This window comes from Lynx rufus, unplaced genomic scaffold (genome assembly GCF_022079265.1).
Source record: "Lynx rufus isolate CCGP_SWC_20201006 ecotype Redwood Valley unplaced genomic scaffold, mLynRuf1.p SCAF_8, whole genome shotgun sequence".
In the NCBI taxonomy this organism is placed as follows: Eukaryota; Metazoa; Chordata; class Mammalia; order Carnivora; family Felidae; genus Lynx; species Lynx rufus.
In genome coordinates, this window is record NW_025814896.1 from 49,885,680 (window position 1) to 49,908,282 (window position 22,603).

The 22,603-nt window shown below is 46.4% G+C and overlaps 1 protein-coding gene across 3 annotated transcripts in view; it reads right to left on the bottom strand.

Moving 5' to 3' along the window:
- The window catches only part of ACSS1 (acyl-CoA synthetase short chain family member 1), a 61,418-nt gene extending 47,691 nt beyond the window's left edge, over positions 1–13,727 (bottom strand). For all 3 annotated transcript variants that reach the window (XM_047068097.1, XM_047068100.1, XM_047068098.1), the window contains exons 1-2: positions 13,415–13,727; positions 3,177–3,273 (exon numbers count right to left, since the gene is read on the bottom strand). In XM_047068097.1, the coding sequence (XP_046924053.1) occupies positions 3,177–3,273; positions 13,415–13,706 (389 nt within the window). In that variant the 5' untranslated portion in view covers positions 13,707–13,727. The remainder of the gene's footprint in view (positions 1–3,176; positions 3,274–13,414) is intronic.
- Between the last annotated feature and the right edge of the window lie 8,876 nt (positions 13,728–22,603).

Here is a 22,603-nt window from a genome sequence, read left to right on the forward strand (position 1 = left end):
GGTATATACATTGATCAAAACTCAGCAAACGCACACTTGTGCATTTTGTTGTATATAAACCTCACAGCAAAAAATAGAAAATAAACACACAATTAACTGTAGTTAATATCATGCCATCAAATTGCTCAGGGGACGTATGTTAATGTCTTCAACTTACTATGAAATGTATCCAAAAAATAAGATGGACTGACCCATGGAGGGATGGATATATAAATCACATGTGATAAAAACAAGCATTGTAAAATGTTAAGGGTAGAATCTAGGTGGTAGGGAGACAGTAGGTGCACTACCTGAAAAATTTCAAATAATGAAATTTTCCATAATAAAATGTTAGAAGTAACAATAAGAACAATAATAATTCCTATGTAATCAGGCGGTGGTACTTAAACAAAATAACTTAGCTACAATGCTTAAAACAGTTCTGGAACCCAGGAAGTACTTGATAAATAGTAGCGGCTACCATAATCATCACCATGTTCATTTAATAAGTACTACTTTAACCTCCAACACATTTTGTCACTTCCCCATGCCTACAATCACTTTGGTTATCACAATTAACCCATCCTACAGATGGGAGATTACAGAGCTTCACAAGATCACCCAGCCAGTAGGAGGCAGCTTCAGAATGGCAGATTGCAAATTCCTCCATGTCCAGAGCAAAGGCCACAGTGCTTGTCCCAGGGGTGAGTCCTGGACTCATCAACCTGCTACCTTCTGTGTCTGAGGTCACAGTGGGGGAAGAGTTTGGAGTGGCCACCCACAACTTCCAAACAGACGGTGTGGTCCCCAGCACACAGCCTCTGAGAACCCCAGCCCCACAGAGTTTCTTGAAAGAGCTAGGGCTCCAAGTCTGGAACTTGGTCTTCATGCCGACAAAGTCACCTTGGCTGCCACTGCATGAGACACTGGGCAGGAGAGCACTTTATTTTAGTGGCAGTTTATATGCTGGCAGGACATCCAGCACCAATGTCTAGGTGGCTTTCCTCTGAACAGGGAGAAAGAAAACCTCATGTCAAAAACCTAAAATGACCAGGAGAATAATTAACCCATATCTCTCAAAAACTAGCTGGAATTATAAACAACCTGTACACACACTTACTCAAACACTTACTCAAACACACACTTACTCAAACAGCAACTAGAAACAGTCATCTGGTACTAAGTCCAGATAAGGTTTATAAAACCATTTCAAGCTAAGTCTGCTTATTTTTAGAAAGAGAATAATAAATACTTTGCCTGTACTCATAAGCATGTCCCTTGCCTGGGACTGCTTTGGTGCAACTGAACTGAGATTTAACACACTGGCTGCAGTCCTGAAAATTCCCCCATGGCTTACATTTAACCACACATCTCAGCAGGCCAAACCAAGCCCAGCTCTCGGATCACTTAACACTGCTGACCATTAACTCAGTGTGGATGGGGGGTGTCCAGTTAAGGGGGTATCCTTGGAGTCCAGGCACACCTGAGGCAGTGACAAAGGGAAAACGGTTCATCACTGGGCCAGCTTATCTCCAACAACCAGTTGGTAAGCCCTTCTACCCCCACCCACAGTCTTAATCTTTTACCAAAGAATTACACATTAATCAAGCTGGGCCAATAATAGTAATGAACAGTGAAGCCAGTTTGTTTGTTAGAGCAGTGTTCCTCAAACTCAAGTGTGCATAGGGGCCTGGGGCTCTGCCTCAGTTGTCAGCATGGGGCCCAAGGCTCCCAGGGGGCAATGCTGCTGGCCGGTGGGCTGCATGGAGGCAAGAGGTTTATCTGTACAGGCTCATGGAGAGACAGGTCAGCAAACAATGCAGGCACTGGTAAAAGCCGGGACAGCCGAGGGTTGTTGAGGTTGGGGGATGGTAAGGTGGTGCCCACCAGGAGCTGCAGCAGATTAACAAACATCACTTTGCTGCATCCAAAAGTCAATGAGTACACTCTTACCAGGTTTGATGAATTTGGTCTGTGATAAAACCTGAGTCTGAGAAACAAACAGAAAACTAGGGGTGCCCAGTAGTCCCCAAGTCACCGAAGTGGCAGGGGAGTTATTCCCTCTCTCAGGCCCCCTCCTTCCCTGAACACTCCTTCTACCATGCCCCCCTCGCTCCTACTGCCCCAGCCACAGGTGTTTCCTGGACACCTGTGCTTATTAAGAGTCCCGGGTGGGCCTGAGAATTCTCCCCCCAATCTTGGCTACTCCTTCTTGGCAACAAGACCTCAGCTCCAATGTCACCTTCTCAGACTATTCAGTCTAAAGTGGCCATCCAGCCACATGCTACCATGTATTTGGGGACTGTTTGTTACTACAATATACCCCAGCCTGTCCTGACAGATACAATGGCACTCAGTGAAACTTGTTGAATGATTGGACAAGAAAAGCCACAAGCTGCCCACAAGGAGAGTGATCACTAGTTGATGGTGAAGGGTGCGTAGTGATAAAGGTCATATGACTTAGATTCACAGTGGGTCTGAGATAGCATTGTAAAGGTAACTTTAGGCTTAAGCAGAGGGGGGCTTACCCCTTGGAAGGGGAAACCAATGCCCTGCAGTGACTGACCACAGAGATCCCTGAGCAAGGCAGTTCCAGAAGGAGGCAGTGCTCTAGGAAGCCAGGTTACTATTCCTGGACACAGGGTTCCTTCAAACCCTCAACATGCACACATCCCGAAAGGTGCTTGACACATGGAACGTGTGGAACACTTATCTAAAGATGTCGGGAGGACCCCTCTTGAAATGGCTTGATCTTATTTATGGTGCCACTCTCAGAGCACTGGGAGAAAGATGCTAATTAGACTCATTTGTTAATTCCAGCATGTATTTTATTCAGTTTGCATTCATGTTTACTTTCCTGGGACCAGAGAACATTTCCAGAGCTGAAACATGCCCCTTGATACTCAGATCACCTCCTGCTCAGAACCAGACAGAAGCACACAGCACTGTGGCAAAAGCCTCCCCATGCCTTGAACATTTGTCATATTTGTGTCCAAAGACCCAGTTCTTTTTGTGGGAACCTAACAGCACCAAGTATTGCTGAGGTGAACAAGGGCAGCCCTCCCCCAGGCTGGGCAATCTTGCTCCTATAAACAGCCCATCAAAAGTGTTTGGGGCTGGTGTGTACCACAGACACAGATGTAAAGCCCCAGGAGACCCTGCTGGGCACTGAGATGCTGTCAGGGGATACACAATACCTGTAGGTGATCCTCACTTCAGTTCCAGGCTCGTCCCGCTCCCAGATCAAAGCGACGCTCTCTGGGGACTTCCGAACATGCTGATCCAAGCAGTTGACTGCACAAAAACAGGTTTTACGGATGTTACACTTGGTGCTTTTAAAGTTGGATAAGGGGAGGGTTTGGTTTGCTGTGGCTTGGGCTACTCTCCACTGAGGTGGACCCTACCATCCTCAAAAGCAAGTATTCTACCTCCTTGCAGGAAAGGTGATTTGTCAGAGCCTGCAAAATGAAACTACCAATACACAAATAGGATTTCACATGTGCAGGGCGATCTCTTGTGAATACTCTGAAGCAGGCACTTCATCTCTGCGGGCCCAACCCTGGCCACACATGGGTGTCACCCAGGTCACCCCCAGGGACCCTGACCCAATTAGCTCCATGGTTTTCAAGGCTCCCTGGGTAGTTCTAACATGCAGCTGGGGCTGAGCACTGTAACCTGAGATGCTGGAAAGAATGCTTAATGCAAACAAGCCGCCCGATTCAGTATACAGTTCATGCAGAAAGCTCTGGAGTCTGCTGGAGGTGCGACCCAAGACAAGGATCAATATCCCTTCTCAGATGTCCAGCCAGTACCCTACAAACAAGCCTCTACTCCATGTGATGAAATGATGGAGAAATGTTATGCTCATTTTCCGGAAGGTTCTGCTTCCCGCCCCCTCTGTTACCCAAGCTCAGATCACATGACTGCCCGCAAAAACAGAAAATCAGTTCTGACGATTTACTGTAAACCTGAAGATTAGTAAGATCAGGTTCATTTGCTAACACCCTGTTCAGTACTCTTGATTTCAAGGTGAGCTTCGATCTGCCTGGTTCATGCAGGTGCCCTTTCCTATCAGCCCTCACAGCCAGATTTTCATTACTCACTTCTCCTTCAGCAGGAAAAACAAAAACCACAAACAGCTTTTGGGGCCAGCAGGCCTCTGCCAACCTGGTCTTCAGGGTCACCCCAGTGTTCAGGCATATATATATATTTTCTTTTGAGTGCAGTTACTTATCTTCTCCAATTCCAAATCATCCCATATAAATGGGATATGCATTATCTACCATGTTTAACTCACAAGACTATAATTGGGATCAAATACAAAGACTAAATGTTGAAGTGCTATTATATGAATGCAAGGTACTATTATCAACTGATAATACCATGCAGTGAGCTACAGGGACTTTAATAAATATTTCTTGCTGAAGTAACTGTTCTGACAAAAGTTATGGGAGCCGATGCTCATAAAAGATCATGTGATTCCCATAATTCTTGACAGGGTGAACCCACACGAAAATATTTACATACTTTAGCTGCATGTGCATCTGAATTACATTTTCTCCTTCTTGGGTTATTTTATCTATCATTTACTCTTATAATAAAAAAATTTCAGGGCTACCTGGGTGGCTCAGTCAGTTAACTCTTGATTTCAGCTTAGGTCATGATCTCAACAGTTCATGGGTTTGAGCCCCACATGGGGCTCTGCACTGACAGTACAGAGCTTGCTTGGGATTCTCTGTCTCCCTCTCTTTCTGCCCCTCCCTTGCACCCGCATGTGTGCATGCTCTATCTCTCTCCCTCTCTCTTTCAAAAATAAATAAACATTAAACAAATTTTCATTTGAACTTTCTGACTCCTAACAGGTATACAAGTTATACCTCAAAAAATTTAATAAACAAAGATAGAGGTCATCTGGAAAAATTATTAATACTATTAGTACTTACTGATGCAGGAAAGTTCTTTAAATTACTAGAAAAACAAAAGAGAAGAAGTGCCATAAAAATAGCAGATAGAGGGGTGCCTGGGTGGCTCAGTCGGTTAAGTGTCCAACTTCGGTCCAGGTCATGATCTCACAGTTCATCGGTTCGAGTGCCGCGTCAGGCTTTGTGCTGACAGCTCAGAGCCTGGAACCTGCTTCAGATTCTGTGTCTCCCTCTCTCTCTGCCCCTCTCCCTCTCTCCCTCTCTCTCTCTCTCTCCCTCTCTCAAAAATAAATAAACATTAAAAAAAAGAGAAAGGAAAAAAACAGCAGATAGAAAATGCAAAAAGAAGTCAAACTGAGGAGATTGGTAGCAAAATCTGGGTTTGCACAAGAAAACTGACCTCAGTGTGTGTATGTGGGTGTGTGTGTGGGGGGGTGTCAATTAGTCCAAAATTTAGAAATCAAGAGTTTTCACACAAAACCACAGATTTCTGGAACTAAAGCAGTGATTGCCCCCTCCCCAGGAGGGACTTACCCTTTCTCACTCATACCCCCCACTTCCCCACCCCCCAACACCAGCCCACCACCCCACCCTCCACCCATGCTTCCGGGCCCTGAAGGATTTAAGTGATGAATCAGGAAGAAGTGACCCTGGGAAGGTCACAACAAACCTGAAAGTGCCCAGCTGAGAATCCACAGACTGGGTTACAGCTGTGCACTGTGTGGGGATGGGTGGTCCAACGGGAGGAGGGGGCTGCTCCCATGTGCACATGAGTGCTCACTGGCCCCTGGCTGTTCCAGGCATCACAGGGGAGCTAGTTATAAGAGCAAACTCTAAGCCTCACACCAAACCTGCCCCACAGAAGACCCCCTGAGATGTGTGCACACCAAACCAAGAAGCCTGCTCTAAAATACCTTCTCCCACTCTGAGTTTGACCCTTTGTGTCACCCTGAAAAGTGGGCAGCTCAGGTGTAGCCTAGAAAACAGTTACCAGGTGCTCTGGGTGGTCTAGTGACCTGCCCAAGGCCACACTGGAAAAGGCCACAAACCACACATGACGCCTCACCCAGGATTCATCTCCCAGCATTGCTTGTTCCCACAGCAGCCAGGGAACCAGGATATACGTCTCATCCCATGAGTGATGGCCCAGCTTCAAGCCAAGACCCTCACAGCCTCAGACCCCAGCAGGGCATCCTGCACCTGGTTGATACCAAGCAAAAAGGAAGAGCTGCAAAAAGTAGAGGAGAAATATCTGCCACAGGATGGACACTGGGAATCCAGGGTGTGGATGAGTGGCCAGTGAGAGCAGCCATGTATCCCCATCTTCCTGGGGCTTATGGATGGCAGGAATCCAGGCAGGTAAGCACTGAGCCCCAGGTGCAGTATCCCCTACGTGCCTTCCCTGCACACAGGGAGTGTTCAACAAGCATCCGCCAAGGCTGCGCATGATCTACCTCTCACTGCTGGCCATGTTGAGTCTGGTGAGCTCCTTCCTGCTTCTGGGTCTTTGTGCTGTTTCTCCTTGCCTGGGGGACACTGTCCCATTGTCCCCACTGCTTCCTTTCACCTGGTGCCCACACTCGCGCAGGTCTTGGCCTACATGTTCCCACTCTCACTAAGCACTTCACATCCTGTGGACCTCATGCCTCCCTCTAACTTTTCCTGAGATGTTTACACTTGCTGCCCCTCTGTAGGCTGGGACCCAATGTCCTGTCAATATTTGTACCTGTGCAGCCTAACCCATAGCACAGAGCAAAGAAGTACCATAGCTCGGAATGATGGACGACCATTCAAGTCCTCAGGCTGGAAGGTAACACTGGAGTCTAAAGGACACCAGGTTAGCTCCACCCTTAGGGAAAGAACAGACCTCTTGTCTTTGTGGCCTTATCCCTCAGAGTCTCTTTCTAATCTAAACTAGCACTTCTGAATCCTCCAGAACTCCCAGAGGGCTTGTTAGCACAGAGATGGTGAGGCCTCACCCTGAGTCTCTGAACGAGCAGGTCTGGGTGGGCATGAACATCTTCACCTCTAGGAAGATCCCATTTGCTGCTGCTGCTGCTGGTGGTGGTGGTGGTTCAGGACCCTGCCCCAGCAGATAGATGTGAATGCATACATCTACACACAATCTATTCTAGATTTGGGATGGGTGGGCGGGGGGGGGGGGGGCTTTCTTTTCCCTTTGGGGACAGGAGTAATTAAAGATTCGGGGCACCTGGGTGGCTCATTCGGTTAAGTGTCCAACTTCAGCTCAGGTCATGATGTTACAGTTCATGAGATCAAGCCCCACACCGGGCTCTGTGCTAACAGCACGGAGCCTAGAGCCTGCTTCATATTCTATGTCTCCTGCGCTCTTCCCCTCCCCCACTCACATTCTGTGTCTCTCTCTAAAAAATAAATAAACATTAAAATTTTTTTAAAAAATAAGACTCTCTGTAAGACATCTGGCCAGACCTTTGCTGGATGGCAGCCTGGAGTCATGTGAAAAACCCATGCTCTGGTATCTGGACCCTGTCCAACCACTCACTAACCACAGACAGTGCTTTGCTTATCTAATTTAAATCTTGCATTCCTAATCCATCATGGGGGTAATGACTCCTGATTCAGAGAGAAGGTAGGAATTAAAGGCCATTTGAGGGTTTCCTGCATGGGGTCAGATGGTTCTGCTGTGTCCCCAAGAGAAGCACCCTCCACAGCTGCCCTGGATGATGCTCAGATGACACAAACACATACACAAAGCACAGCTCAGGGTCTGAGATGATAGTGGTCCTAAAATGCCATGTATGTGTTGGCTTTTAACACATGTGTATGGTTCCTGCTATTGCCTTCATTGCAGGGAGGAAAAGAAAGAAGGGGGATGGGAGTGAAAGAAAGGAAATTCTTTCTTCACATTTAATTTTTTTATCTGAGGCAGGGGAAGGGGCAGAGAAAGAGAGGAAGGGAGGGAGGGAGGGAGGGAGGGAGAGAGAGAGAGAGAGAGAGAGAGAGAGAGAGAATCTTAAGCCGACTCCACGCTGAGTGTGGAGTCCAACATAGGGCTTGATCCCATACCCCTACGATCATGACCTGAGCAAAAATCAAGAGTCAAACGCCAACTGAGCCACCCAAGCACTCCCCCCTTCCCCACATTTAAAAACAAAGCTTCTACCAAAAGAACTGGGCAGTGGGACAAGAAAATTCCATTTCCAAGAACAAGTGGGCAAGGACTTAGGTCGATTTAAGGCTCAGCTCAAACACCACCTCCTACTAAAAGCCTTTTCCAATATCCTAGCACACAGTGACCTCTCCCTCCCTGTCACTCCATGGCTCACACCATTTAATGCTTACTTACCTGCCCAGTGGTCTCCACTCTGGGACATAATGCTAACTCTGCAAAATCCTCCCCCATCTGGGTCACAAGTCCCTGAGGACAGGGACCATGTGCCTAAGATTCATTTATCACGGGGTTGGGGTGGAAGGGCGCTATCATAATTCTCTCCTTAGCAGCTAGAAAAATCTTGAGCAAGTTACCCCAGTGTGGATTTTCTCACTTATTGATTTGTGGTTCGTCTCCTGGGCAGAATGTATGCCCTGTGGTATTGGCATGGTTTCTGTACTGTTCATCACTGTGCTTAAGTTGCAGCCTTCATTTCCACATCTGTAAAATGGGAAGACCAACCACCTCACACTGGTGTCATGAGGATGAGATGAGAAGAGATGTTCCTAAGTACAGATCTACAACTCAGGCCTGACACTACTCTGCAAACAGATAAGCAAAGCCTGCCGGTGGTTCATGGGTTTTGAGTTGTGTTTTTTTTTTTAATTTTTTTTTAATGTTTATTTATTTTTGAGAGAGAGAGAGAGAGAGATGGAGCACGAGCAGGGGAGAGGCAGAGAGAGAGACACACAGAATTGGAAGCAGGCTCCAGGCTCTGAGCTGTCAGCACAGAGCCCAACTCAGGGCTCAAACCCATGAGCCTTCAAGCTATAAGATCATGACCTGAGCCTAAGCCAGCTGCTTAACTGACTGAGCCACCCAGGTGCCCCTTGAGCTGTGTTTTTTAAAAAAGATTACAATAGGATTATCATTTCCATTATAAAGATGGCACACACTTATGTAGGGATTTTCAAGAACTCTTGTCAGATGTTTAAGTACATCCCTCCCCCTCCCCAACTTTAAGTGAACCCACATACGGAAATTCAATTTTTTAATCAAAAGAAATGAGGGAGTTAATATTCACAAAGGGATTCACAATGGGTTTTCTTTAAATAGAAAATCTCCCTGTCATAAATTATATTTGCCAATTTTCCAGAAGCATCTGCTATTTAAAGTAAGTTGTGCGTCTGACAACTGGGAAGGATTCAGTGTCTTCCGGAGGACATTCCTCCTAAGACCTGGGGTTAGACTTTCATTTAGACTTCCTTGAAAGACTTCAGAAAAGTTACTTTAACCATTGACAGAAAAGTGGACCACAGAAGTGCAGCATCTTCCATTCTCAGTGTGTCTGTCTTCTGAATTAGGGGAGGTGCAATTGTAAAGAGGAGAAAAGTATAGCAAAATGGTTTCCACAGCTGCAACTCATGCTCCAAAAAGCATCCAGAAACCTCTGGATTAAAAATAGTTTTTCTACACCCTTGCTTAAAAGTAAGAAAACTCATATTTAAAAAAAAAAAAATCTGATTCATTGGGGCACCTGGGTGGCTCAGTCAGTTAAGCGTCCAACTTCGGCTCAGGTCATAATCCCACAGTTCGTGGGTTCGAGTCTCTCATCAGACTCTGTGCTGACAGCTCAGAGCCTGGAGCCTGCTTCCGACTCTGTGTCTCCCTCTCTCTCTCTCTGTCTTTCCCCTGCTCGCACTCGTCTCTCTCTCTTAAAAGTAAATAAACATTTTAAAAAATGTTCAATAAAAAAGTTTTTAAAAATCTGATGCAGAATTTGGTGTTCAGAAAACAGAATTTAGTTGTGTGTTTTGCAACCAACACACATCATTACCCTCCAGTTCTGCATTTGCAATTTCCTGACATCCTGAGTTTATATGCCACAGAGCAAAAACCTTAATCCGTTGAGCCCTGCAAAAGACAGAGCCAAATTTCAAAGACTGGTAAGAATCCTTTTTAGATACTAACCCTTTATCGGCTATGTCATTTGCAAATATCAGAGGGTAAGTGGGTATGGGGATGGGTGAAACAGGTGATGGGGATTAAAGAGTACACTTATCATGATGAGCATGATTGTACACCTGAAACTAATATAACACTGTATGTTAACTATATAGGAATCAAAATAAAAAACTTAATTAAAAAAAGAATCTTTTTTAGAATCAGTTTTAGGTCTTGGCTTTCCACAGAAACTTGAAAAGCAGTTTTATGTAAATGTAATAGAAGCAAATCAGTAAAGGCTGGATACTCTATCTGCCCTGCTCAGGGGTCCTCTGACACCACGACCCCACCTGACACTCTAGCTATCCCAGAGCCCCAGGATGGACTTTGAGAGTCATGTCGGCCACCAGCATGTCTTCCCAAGCCTGCTTCCCGCTTATCCAAGACTGATCCAATGCAAACTCCTATGGTCTTAACAGAAAACGTCATTCCCAGTAACACTGCTGAAGGCCAAATTCAAGGTCACAGGCTTCCCCATGATTCATTAATAAATAACAAAAGCCAGTGATTGGGTACAAGGCCTCTCACTTCTCACTTGCTGCTAACCACGGCCCCAGGTGTCCCCAGGTTGTTCCCTCCTGGTCAGAAGAAGCCTAGCAGTTTCTGCTTTGGTCTCTGAGACCACTGGTCATCAGCATTCCCCGGGCCCAGCAACATGCTGTGACAAGCCCTGTGCAGGTGCTTTGGGCCACAGTTCCAGCTGAGCCCAGCCTGCAGTCATCCCAGCCTAAGCCCCAGACCTGGGACTGAGAAACAAGGCAGATGCAACAGCCCAGACAGCCTTCAGGAGCAGAAATAAGTCATCCCCAACAGGCCTTGTCCACAGCCCTGAGACACAGAATCTGCAAGAGTAATAAAATGGTTGCTACCTTACGCCAGTAAACGTGGGGTGGTGGATATGCAACAATAGTAATTAGAACAGAGTTTGGTTATACACTATCTGTACTTTACAGAGGAGGAGATGCATACGAAGAACAGTAAGGGGAAAGTAAGGACTCAAACCTAGGTGTGATTCTAGACACACCCAGGACCACTAAACTGTACTGCATCACTCATATACCATTTTTGTTCGTTCAGCAGAGTCATCTCCAGGACACTAATCCCAATCCTGCCCATTTCAAAAGTGCCTTCATCTGCCCTGGTTTGGGGATGATAGGTCAGTGGTTCTCCACCTTGAATGTGCATGGAGGGCTTGTTATGGCAGGGCCCCACTCACTGGGGTTCTGATTCTGACAGTCTAGCATGGAGTCTGAGAACTTGTGTTTCTAAACAGTTCCCAGGTGATGCTGATACTGCTGGTCTGGGGACCACACTCTGAGAACTGCTAGTACAGTTGCTAGTACCCTGAAGGGGTAATGGCAGTTTTGAGAGCAATGCACCTTTGGAACAAGCCATGATTGTGCTATTACACAAACAGATCAGGCCAAAACACCCCCACCCCTTCCACAACTCTCTAGATGGTACTCAGGGCAGCTATGGCCTGGCCTGATCCTTTTCCATAGTGTCACCTCTGTGATTTACAGACACTGGCAAAGGACAGAGATATCCCAGACAGATGAATGGGTGGGCATACACACTGGAGGAAGGAAGCTGCAAAAAGCTGTCTCTCTCCATAACAGTTTCCTGAAGCTCAGCTGCTGGCTAGGCAGCCATAAAGGAGAAATAAGTGAAGGAAAAAGAGGCAGAAGAATTCCTGCTGACCACACCCAGCCGTGACTGACTGAGGTTCACCAGGCCCTAGGTACCTGCCCCACAAGGTCCATCCTCACTCTCTTATCAAAGAGTAAGAGGCTGCAAGTACGCACAAGCTAACCATGAATGTTTACACCCACTTCAGGCCTTCCACGTCCAAAAGCAGCCTCAAGGAGCTGCACTTTATGCACCTTCCTTCTGTAAGTCACTGTCCTCCCCTTCAAAGGCACATTCCACCAACTCTGCAAACCTAAGGGTTTGGTTTTTTTTCCCACTTAGTTCAAGGACACTTGTTGCTGACTCAATTTTAGAGAAAACACTTAGCTAGTAAGTGACTCATTTTGATTAAACCAGCAAAGTAATGTACAGTATGAAAAAATACATATATGGTCCAAAGTTCCCTTAAGTTTCTTTGCCGGAAAAATAATTGCCAGGCACTACCTATAATTTTAAGACCACTTCAGAATGTAATAAGTTAAAATCATTACTACCTATTGATCACCAATAAATGCTGGACTGCTCCATACTTTCTGGCACTCTGTCCTGACAACCAGAGTAGCAGGTGGGCATTATCACCCCCAGTTTGCACAGGAGGAGAATGAGGCTCTGAATAGAAAAACTTGGTGGAGCTGTGACAGACAGCAGATCCAACCTCCAAGTTCAGACCCTGGCATGGCCCTGCGGTGAAGACCTGAAGGCCCTTTTCTTAAACACCTCCCAGAGCCCATCTAACTCCATATTCCCAGACAGGAGGCAGCCCCTCTGACCACTGCACCTGCCTGCAAGTCCCATCCTGCCCCAGCAGACCAACACCAGGCCTACCCTGCCTGGCCACTACTGCCTCCAGTTCCTGGACCTTCTCCCCTTGTGGTATGGGAACACAGTGTTCCCAATCCCAAATCTTAAACTATAACAGGATTCAGTCTCAGCAGATACCAAACTGGTTAATGGGGTCTCAATCACCACCAGGTCTGAAGCAAGTCGTGGGTCTTCCGGGTGCAGCTGAAACTGTCAGTTAGGAGACACCCATTCCATCCTTCCCACCCACAGTCCCAGAAGCAAGGAAATAACCGATTCCTACTGTTGGCTCAGGATTTGTTCCTACCCGAATGCCTTCCACTCCTATGTTTGTTTACATGGGTAGTTTCTCCCCAGGCAAGTCGCTGGGCCCCGCAACTGGCGGTGACAAGTCAGACACTTATCGTTTTTTGCCTCCCCCAGGGATAGGAGCGGGCAAGTCCTGACGGACACCTCTGCGCCCCAAACCCTACACCCCAGCCTGGCACATAGTTCGCCCGCAACTCCGCAGGCGCGCGCTCCGCAGTGCGGTGGAACCAAGTAGTTCACTCTGGAGGCAGTGGAGACAGGAGCCGCGCTGGGACAAGGCCAGCTTTGGGGCGACTCAAGCTCATGCCCGGAGGTCTCCACAGGTGCGTGCGGAAGCCGGGAAGGTGGAGTCGGGGCGCGGGGTTGCAGTGGCAGTTGGAGCCTGCCGGGCTGGGTAGGATGGGGGCGGGGATGGCGAGGCGCCACAGTTGAGAGCTCGACTAGCAGAAGACTGGAAAAAGGGCCTCCCGTGGGGCCTGACCCGCCGGGCCGGGGACGGCTGGGCCCGTCAGTTTCTGTCACGTCCCCTCGAGACGCGTGAGCTAAAGGCGCCCTGGGTCCCCGGCAACCCACTCACCAGACACGTTTAACTGGCCTCCCAGGAACCAGCCGATCTTGCCGCTGCTGAAGTCACAATCCCAGACGGTGTGATAGGGGGTGTCCCACACGAGCATGTCCCGCGCCAGCTGCCCCCAGAAAGCGGCGGGCTCTCGGGCAGCCTGTGCGATCTGCGCCTGGTATGAGCCGGGCTGCGCTGCGGCTGCGGCGGGGGCGCTCACCCCGCGTAGCGGCCTCACGGGCTGACCGGAGCGCCAGCTCAGGCTGCCCAGGAGTCTCCCCAAGCTGCGACCCAACCCGCGCGCAGCCATCTTGCCCGACGCCTGGAGAGGATCTGAGGCGGAGAGCCGGAGGCGCCCTTTGGTGTCTCCGCGAGCCCCGCCCCGTCTCCGCCCTCCGGCCACCACCCACTTCTCGGGGTCCGGGTCCTGTAGGGACCTGCCTCTCTCCCGGACCTGCCCGGGTCCCACCCTTTCTTCTCCGGCCTTTGAGAAGGGGTCCGCGGAGGAAGAAGCGCTGGGGCATGCATACGAAAGGGAGGGCCGCGGCTCTCGCGGGACTGCGATGCCACAGCCCCCCTCCCGTCTCTTCGCTCCCGTCCAGACTCTTGGCATCAGGCCAGGATGTTTTGGTTTCAGTTTGTGGGTCTTCAGGATCTGAGAGCTGCGCCACGAAAAAACAAAACAGAACAGCGACCTGTTTGCGTTGGGGAACGCAGGCTCCCAAGCAGTGGCTCCCGGAACCGTCTGCAATAGGAAGGAGTCAGCGCAGAATGTGACTGGTGGAGAGAAGCGCGCAGGTGGGTCCGAGGACCACCAAAGTTAGGTCGTTTCAGCATCTCATAGGTTGAAGTCAAAGTATTAATCCCTTTGTGTACCCTTGAGAGTGAGCCAGTCACCCTGCCAGGCTGGCCCATGCCCCACCCCCCAACACACACACAAGTGGCTCCCGTGGGCCAAATGGGCTGGTTAGTGATCCTTGGGCCAGGACCTTGGTCCGGAGTCTGATGTTCTTATCAGCCAGCTGCCGGCCTCAGCCCTCGCGGAGGTCACCTGCTAAGGGGAGGTGAGCGAGAGTGTAACAGGGAAGCAAATGGCCTACTAATCTTGGCTGATTTGGAAACATGAAGGTTTCTCCCATTGCTCCAGCGTCTGTGGCCTGGGTTCAAACGTTGACTTTTCGAGCTCTGTGACCCTGAGCAAATTTCTTAACCTCTCTGTGCCTCATTTTCCTTTTCTTCAAAACAAGAGTAACATCTCTTTCCCCAGGGCCTCAGTCAAGACTAAATGCAGTAGTATCTGAAAAGTCTAGCCTGGAATGGGCACAAAGGAAGCCCAGTGGTGGAGGCTGTGTTCTTGTTATCAAGCTAAGAAGGAAACTCATAGAATCTTGTCTCAACCAGATACTTAAATATTTCAACACCCAAGGAGTAAACACATACTAAAGAAGACAAACAGAGGGGAAAGGGAATTTGGAAAACTGGTTGGTTGAGTTCTTTGGGTTTGGGAAAGATTACTTCCTGTCAGCTGTAAGATCTGGAAAGGGAAATATGATGCAGAAGAGGGTCTTTTGGAGGAGCTTCCACTGGAAGTCAACCCCAGGCCGTGTATGTGTGTGTGTGTGTGTGTGTGTGTGTGTGTGTGTGTGTAATGCCTGTCTTCTGCCAGAGAATGAAGGATTTTAAGGCTGGTAAGCCAGTGACAACAGCTAGCACTAGACATGTGCCTTGCTCTATGCCAGACGCATCTTTTACTTAGCTTAAAAATTATCTAGGGCAATCAATTTCTGTTAATTACCAACCCCCTGGTGGAACAAATGAGGAAACTGAGCCCAAAGAAATAAACAGTGGAGGAGCAGCAGTAACATCCAGCACCCCCGCTCCTTCCTCATTATCTGCTTCACCATTTGGCCTGGATCTTCATTTTAATAGAACATATAGAATTGTGAATGAAGATTATAACTGTGGCAGGGGATCCCAAAGATGGCTAACAACATTTCATCCCCTGTAAGTGATGGTGTACACTCCAGCAAGATGAGGAGCCTGTCCCCCACCTCTTGAATGCAGGCTGGTGGACTGCTTTGATGCTGGAACACAGGGAGCACCCCTCTCTGATGGACCTAGGTCTAGGCCCTGTGAGACCCCAGCCACAGCCCCGTCTTTCTTGGAACCCAGCTGTGATGCTGTAAGGGAGCCCATATAGCCTTCCAGAGGAAGAGACCCCACAATGAGAACAATGAGGAAAGTACATAGAATTGACTCAACTTTAAAATAGGAGCACCTGGGTGGCTCAGTCGGTTAAGCAGCCGACTTCGGCTCAGGTCATGATCTCGCGGTCCGTGAGTTCGAGCCCCGCGTCGGGCTCTGTGCTGACAGCTCAGAGCCTAGAGCCTGTTTCAGATTCTGTGTCTCCCTCTCTCTGACCCTCCCCATTCATGCTCTGTCTCTCTCTGTCTCAAAAATAAATAAACGTTAAAAAATATTTTAATAAAAGAAAGAAGTACATAGTTCTTGTTTCCTTCAGGTTGCATAAAGAAAAGTGATTATGTGTACATAAAATATTTCAGAATTCGGGTGGTACAGAATTGCACTTCCTGCAGCCCATTACCCAAGAGGTGACTTGGAGGAGCTTCCTCCTGAGTGTCACAGCCCTTGGGGCCCCTGAGGCCAAGGCCATCCCTGCTGCCTCCAGGAAGCCTATCTCCCAGAACAAGGTGGAACCACTCTATCCATCTGCCCCTGTCATATCCACAAGACTGCTTCTGTGGAGCCTCAGTGGTGCTGAGAGAGAGCAGCAGGACATCCAGGAAGTGCTAGTCACATTTTCTTCCCAAGAGGCCCCTGGGCCAAGCCCCTACAGCTGAAAGATGTACGTTGGCAGGTGCAGAAGTAGGGAGGCCTGAGAGATTTTCCATAGGAAGCTGGGGCTTACTTTGTATCTACACTGTGGGGTTAACCCACCATGCACAGCAACCACAGAGCAAGAGGGTTCACCACCAAAGAACAAAACAGAGAGGAAGTGAAAACCAGGACCACCTCCAGGTGGTACTGGGTTGACAGCGAGTGTCCTCCTGGATGTGGGGGACCCTCCATCTGAAGGCAGTGCTGCATATACAGCAGCCAGACATTGTGGCGGGTGTGTTCTCTGTCAATTCTAGTAATATGCTAACTCAATTTCATCAACACCAAGCCCTGGAAGTTATCTAGCCCTACATGAGTATGAAAGGCTAGGGTGTCATTTATCCACAAACCCACAGAAAGGATTTATGCTCTTGGGTTCACCTCCATAAGACCCCCTCCCCCTCACACACAAAAGCCCACATAGTCAAAAGCATCGTCAGTAAAGACAATGGCATCTCTGTGTCTAGTAGTCATTGATAGCTGGAAGAACCAATCTTCTAACTGCTAGGGTCCACAGGGCCAAGGGAAGAGAGCAAGGCTCCCTGCACCCACGTATACTCTCCTCAGTCTCAGAGCTGCCTCTCCTGCAGACACCCTTGCTGTGGCAATAGCACTGCCTGCTCTCACCCAATGGCAGGCTGACATTATTAATGGTGATCATACAGACACAATGAGGGTCCCTCCAAGCACCAAGTGGTAAGAACTTTGAGCCATTGGCAACCATCACCCATGGGTCAAACCCTTGCTTCCTCATTCAGCAGCCCTTGGGGAAGCTGAGTAGACAGACAGCGTTGGACAGGGTGCCAAGAGACTGGATTAGGCCTTCAGTTCTTCCCCCCAGCCCACCATGTGGCAAGCCCCTTGATGTCTCTAGGCCTCAGGTTTCTTATCTACAAAATGAGCAAATGTAGCAAGTTCTAAATCCTTTAGCTCTAAAATTCCAAGCAGTGTATTCTTCCTCATAAGAAGATGCCAGATTTAATATCCAAAGGGTTTTTCTGTTCTGTTTCAATAAAATCATAGCTTCTGTTGGTATGGGAAACTTAATGATAGATTTAAAGACTGTTGCACTTCAGGTTTATGGATCTCATGCCCTATCCCTTCCCCATTCCTTATCTTTCTTTGGCTTCCAACTCAGTAGACTGCCCCCAGCCCAGCTCGATGGGCACTGTCCCCATCAGATTAGGACAGCCACTGTGTCTCACACTCCTTTAGGGCTGAGTGATGCAGTCAGGAGCACTGTTTGTGGTTTCCTTTAAAGTTGGCACAACTAGAATTGGCTTTATTCTGGACAGAAATGCAATCAGAGTTTACGTCTAATGGGTTTCTGATCCAGCAGCTTCTAAGAATGGCAGCCAGTTCTGCCTGGGAAGGTTTTTATTTCAACTTGCATAAAACAAAAAATTGAGGGGGTGGACAGCTAGAGAAAGTGCTCTCAGCTCACTCTTAGAGTTTTCTTTGAATTCAAATGGTGACTAGTGGAGAGATAACAGGAGGAGGAGGAGGTTTATTTATACTCCAGAGGGCAAAGCAGATGAGACAGCCAAGAGCAACACTGCTCAGAGAAGCCAACTCTTAAACCAGGACAGTCATCCTGAACAGTGTGTGGATTTCCCCATGTGCCAGGAAGGCCCAGTGGCCATTTGTCCTCATGGTTCATCCTATGGGTTCATCATCTGGCAGAAGTCTGTAGAGTCCACTCACTCCTGGTGAGATCCTAATGCCCACCCTGTCCCATTCATGGTTTCAGTCCAACAGATATCTTTGCTCAGAAGCTTGTCTGGCAGTGATCACCCTGGATGCTTGGCTTCTCTGATGCAAGAGTCTATAAGAGAGGAAGGCAAACCAGGAAGAACTCTTTGGGCAGGTCTGAGGAGTTGGGCCCCTTTTCCTGCCCCAAGAGGGCAATGGCAGCTGAAACCACTCTTGCCATCTCTGTTGTGGCCATGGTAATGTCTCCAGGGGCTCTCCAGCCTCTTAGCTCAATCAACCCAAGTGTAAGGGTTTACATACACGCACAGCTTTGAGACAAAGACTGTGGCAGGAAAGGGGTCAGCCAGCAAACATGTGCTGACTGCCTGGAATGGACACTGCTTTCTCTGGGGCCAATCCTTGTGGGTCCCAAAGAGAGATTAAACAGTGTCCCAACCCTGAAAGCACCCACTGAGTGTCCAGAGGATGTGTATTGATTGCTATATTGATTGATTGGATGGAAAAATCAGTGATAGAAAATACAAAACTAGTATCAATCAAATTTCTGACAGCAAGGACTTTGAGAAAGTTCAAGCTGGCCAACACTGCCACCTGGTGATAGATTCGATGTTTAACTTTTTTTCATCATAAGTGTACTCTTTAATCCCTATCACCTATTTCACACAACCTTCAACCTCCCTCCCCCCTGGTAACCATCAGTTTGTTCTCTATAGTTAAGAGTCTGTTTCTTGGTTTGCTTCTCTCTCTCTTTTCCCTTTGCTCATTTGTTTTGTTTCTTAAATTCCGCATATGAGTGAAACCATATGGTATTTGTCTTTCTGACTGACTGATGTTATTCACTTAGTATAATACTCTCTAGATCCATCTATGTTGTTGCAAATGGCAAGATTTCATTCTTTTTTATGGGGAGTCTACATGTAACTTTAAAGTTACTTCCTATCCTGACTGGGAAACCTAATGATTATAATTTACAGGACAGGTCAACCAGAAGAACACAACACATTCCTTGAAATCATGTCATCATCAAAGAAAGTCCAGAAATATTTCCTGAATAATGACACCCCTTGATAGTCTTTGTCTCTTTAGTGAGTTCATGAACAAAGACTGACTATGTACAAAGCAGTGTGGCAGTCCTGAGCTCAAGGGACAGACACTCTGGTTAAGGAGATGAGACATCTGTTATATATGACCAGGGGAAGGGGGGGGGGCGGTGGCGGTGGGGGATATCAAGGTGGTAGACAGGGTATATGAAATAACTGAAATAATTTATTTGAAATTCTGATAAAATGGGAAAAGATAGACTTCATGTCTTAGTCCATTTTAGCTGCGATTGTAAGGGTTAAATTGTAGTGTAGGGCTAATGCTTAGCTTGAAAAATAACAGCTTTGTGTTGACACTGAAGGTTAAGAGATAACAGCTTTGCTTTGCTCTGGTAAACTAGGACTCATACTCTTGTAAATTAGGCTTCACCAATTAAGGAAACAAAAGTTCAAAGAAAAGAGCATCAGAGGCAGGGTCAAGGAGACCCACTGGTTGCAACTTAGAGGCAGAAAGTCTAAAGTAAACACCTCATTAGGCAACTGTTTCTAACTCATCTGGAAACTGTTTCTTTGTTCTGTTCCCAGGTGATGATAAAACGATGTGATCGGTTATAAAAACTCTGTACCCGGGCTGTTCGGGGCCGCACTCTTATCAAGAGTGTTGGTCCCGATCGGTCGGCCTTGCCTCTCATTGTAATAAACTTTGTTGTGACTGTCACTGGTGCCCGTAGCATTCTGTTTCAGGAGTCGTGTGGATGCAACACTATACAAGTACCACCAACTGGTTGACTTCAACACAAAAGTTAATTTCTCATTGTTCTGGAGACTGGAAAATCCAAGACAAGGTGCCAGCAGATTCGGTGTCTGGTGGGGAGAACCCTCTTCCTGGTTCATGGACAGCCATCATTTCACTGTGTCTTCACATGGTGGAAGGGGTGAGTGAGCTCTCTGGGGTCTCTTTCACAAGAGCACTAAACCTGATCGGGGGGCTTCACCTTCATGACCTCAGCATCTCCTAAAGGCCCTGCTTCCTAATGCCATCACCCTGGGGGTAGGATCTCAACACATGAGTTTTGGGGGTACACAAACATTTGGTCCATAACAACTGGTTGAAGAGAAATCCTGAGGGAGGAGCCCTTGGAAGATAGGAGACAAATGGTGGAATTTTGGGAAGAAACTACAGCCCAAAACACACATAGAGTATGTTCTTAGAAATTAGAAACAATTCTAGAAAACTAAAAATAGGCAATGTAGTTACAAACCATTGGTGAAGGAAATGGAACAAAATTTGGTCAACCAAAAAATAAAAAGCAGAAATGGGTAAGATGGGAAAGGAACAAGCAAGAATGATAAATTAGAAAATATAAAACAAGATCAAGGGGTATATGTCCAAACATCATATCAGTAATAGCTATGAATTAATTAATCAAATTTCCCCCCACTAAATAGACATTGTATCACAGAGTCAAAAGGATAAAGAGTTTGGAAAAGAGGATGCAAGACATGGAGTGTGGAAGACACACACACAAACACACACACCCACACACACACCCTTGGAGTTTTAGAGGAGAGAGTGAGAAGAGGCAATACTCAGTGACTTAAAAGCTTCAAATTTTATAGAATTAATGAAAGACAATACTCAACTTCTAAAGTGCACAAATTCTGAGCCAGTTAAACAAAATGAAATCAACACCTATACACATCATTGTAAAACTGTCAGAAATCAAAGACAAGACAAATAGCAGGTCATAAAAACAGAAAGAAAAGGGGGGATGCCTGGGTGGCTCAGTTGGTTAAATGTCCGACTTTGGCTCAGGTCATGATCTTACAGTTTGTTAGTTCAAGCCCCGTGTTGGGCTCTGTGCTAACAGCTCAGAGCCTGGAACCTGCTTCAGATTCTGTGTCTCCCTCTCTCTGTGCCCCTCCCCCGCTTTCACTCGCTCTTTCTCAAAAATAAATAAAACGTTTAAAAAACTTTTTTTAAACATAAAAGAAAGGTGGATCACCTGCACAGGAATAATAATTAGGTTGACAGCTGGCAAAAGAGGAATATCTTTAAAGTATTACAGGATCCATGCTGACAATGTGAAACCAATTTGGGATTATTCTCTGTCTCCCTCTCTCTCTGCCCTTCCCCCACTCATGCTGTTTCTGCCTCTCTCAAAATAAATAATTTTTTTAAAACAATAAAGTAGGGGCGCCTGGGTGGCGCAGTCGGTTAAGCGTCCGACTTCAGCCAGGTCACGATCTCGCGGTCCGTGAGTTCGAGCCCCGCGTCAGGCTGATGGCTCAGAGCCTGGAACCTGTTTCCGATTCTGTGTCTCCCTCTCTCTCTGCCCCTCCCCCGTTCATGCTCTGTCTCTCTCTGTCCCAAAAATAAATAAACGTTGAAAAAAAAATTTAAAAAAAAAATAAAAAAATAAAACAATAAAGTATTACAGGAAAATAATTGTCAACTATAGTGTAGTTAGTGAAATCATTTTTCAACAAGTACAAAGTACAAAACAAAAACTAATAGAGTTCTCCACTCTATTCCTTTACTAATGAATTACTTCAGAAGGAAGAGAATTTAGCCCCAAATAAAGATCTGAAATTCAAAAGGATAAGCAAGGAAATCATTGCACTTGTGGGTAAATCAAAACAAACATTATCTATATGAAATTGTAACAATGTCTACATGGTGGAGTTAATGAATGAGATGGAAACAAAATCCTGAACAACAGGAGTGTTGAAGTTGATGGGAGTAGCATTCTATAATTCTTCCCATGGCTAGGAGAATTTTAAACTTAAATAAATATGCCTGTTACAATTTCTAGATTAACCATAGATAGAAACAGAATCTATAACTTCTAGTCTAGTAGCAGGGAAAATGGAGTAAGAAAGTCTGAGCAATCTGAGAAATGGAAAGAAAGAAACAAATTTAAAAGAAAAAAAAGAAAAGGTGGAAAATATTTTTAAATACACATAAAAATAAATTAGTGAAAATAAATTCAAAAAGGTCAATAATTATATTCTATGCATATGGAATAAATTCTCTTATTAAAAACAAAGATTGTTGGAATGGATAAAAAAAATCCCAACTAGATACTCAATCTAAAATGTAAATATGTGGGAAAAAATAAAATGTAAATATATGGAAATATTGATAATGAAGCATGGAAAATATTTACCAAATGAATATGAATTAAATATCAGACAAAATGGACAGTAATTCAAAATAAGAGGGAAATTACATATGATAAATGGTCATCAGTAATTCTTAACTTGTGTACACTTAAAAATACAACTCCAAAAGCATTAAGTAAAAATTGACAGAAATACAAGGAGAAACCAACAAATTAACCCTCATAATTTTCAGGTCATGTATACACAATCCCAAAACCATCTTATAAAAATCGGGACAGTGACTGGATTTAGATTTACAAAAATGGTTGTTTGATTGGATTCAAGCTTTGTTTACAAAATTGAATTCAGTAAAGCCAGTTTGTGTGTGCAGGTGGAATTTCAGATCATAAGAGTTATTTCAGTTTCCACTACACTCTGTCATGGTTAGGAT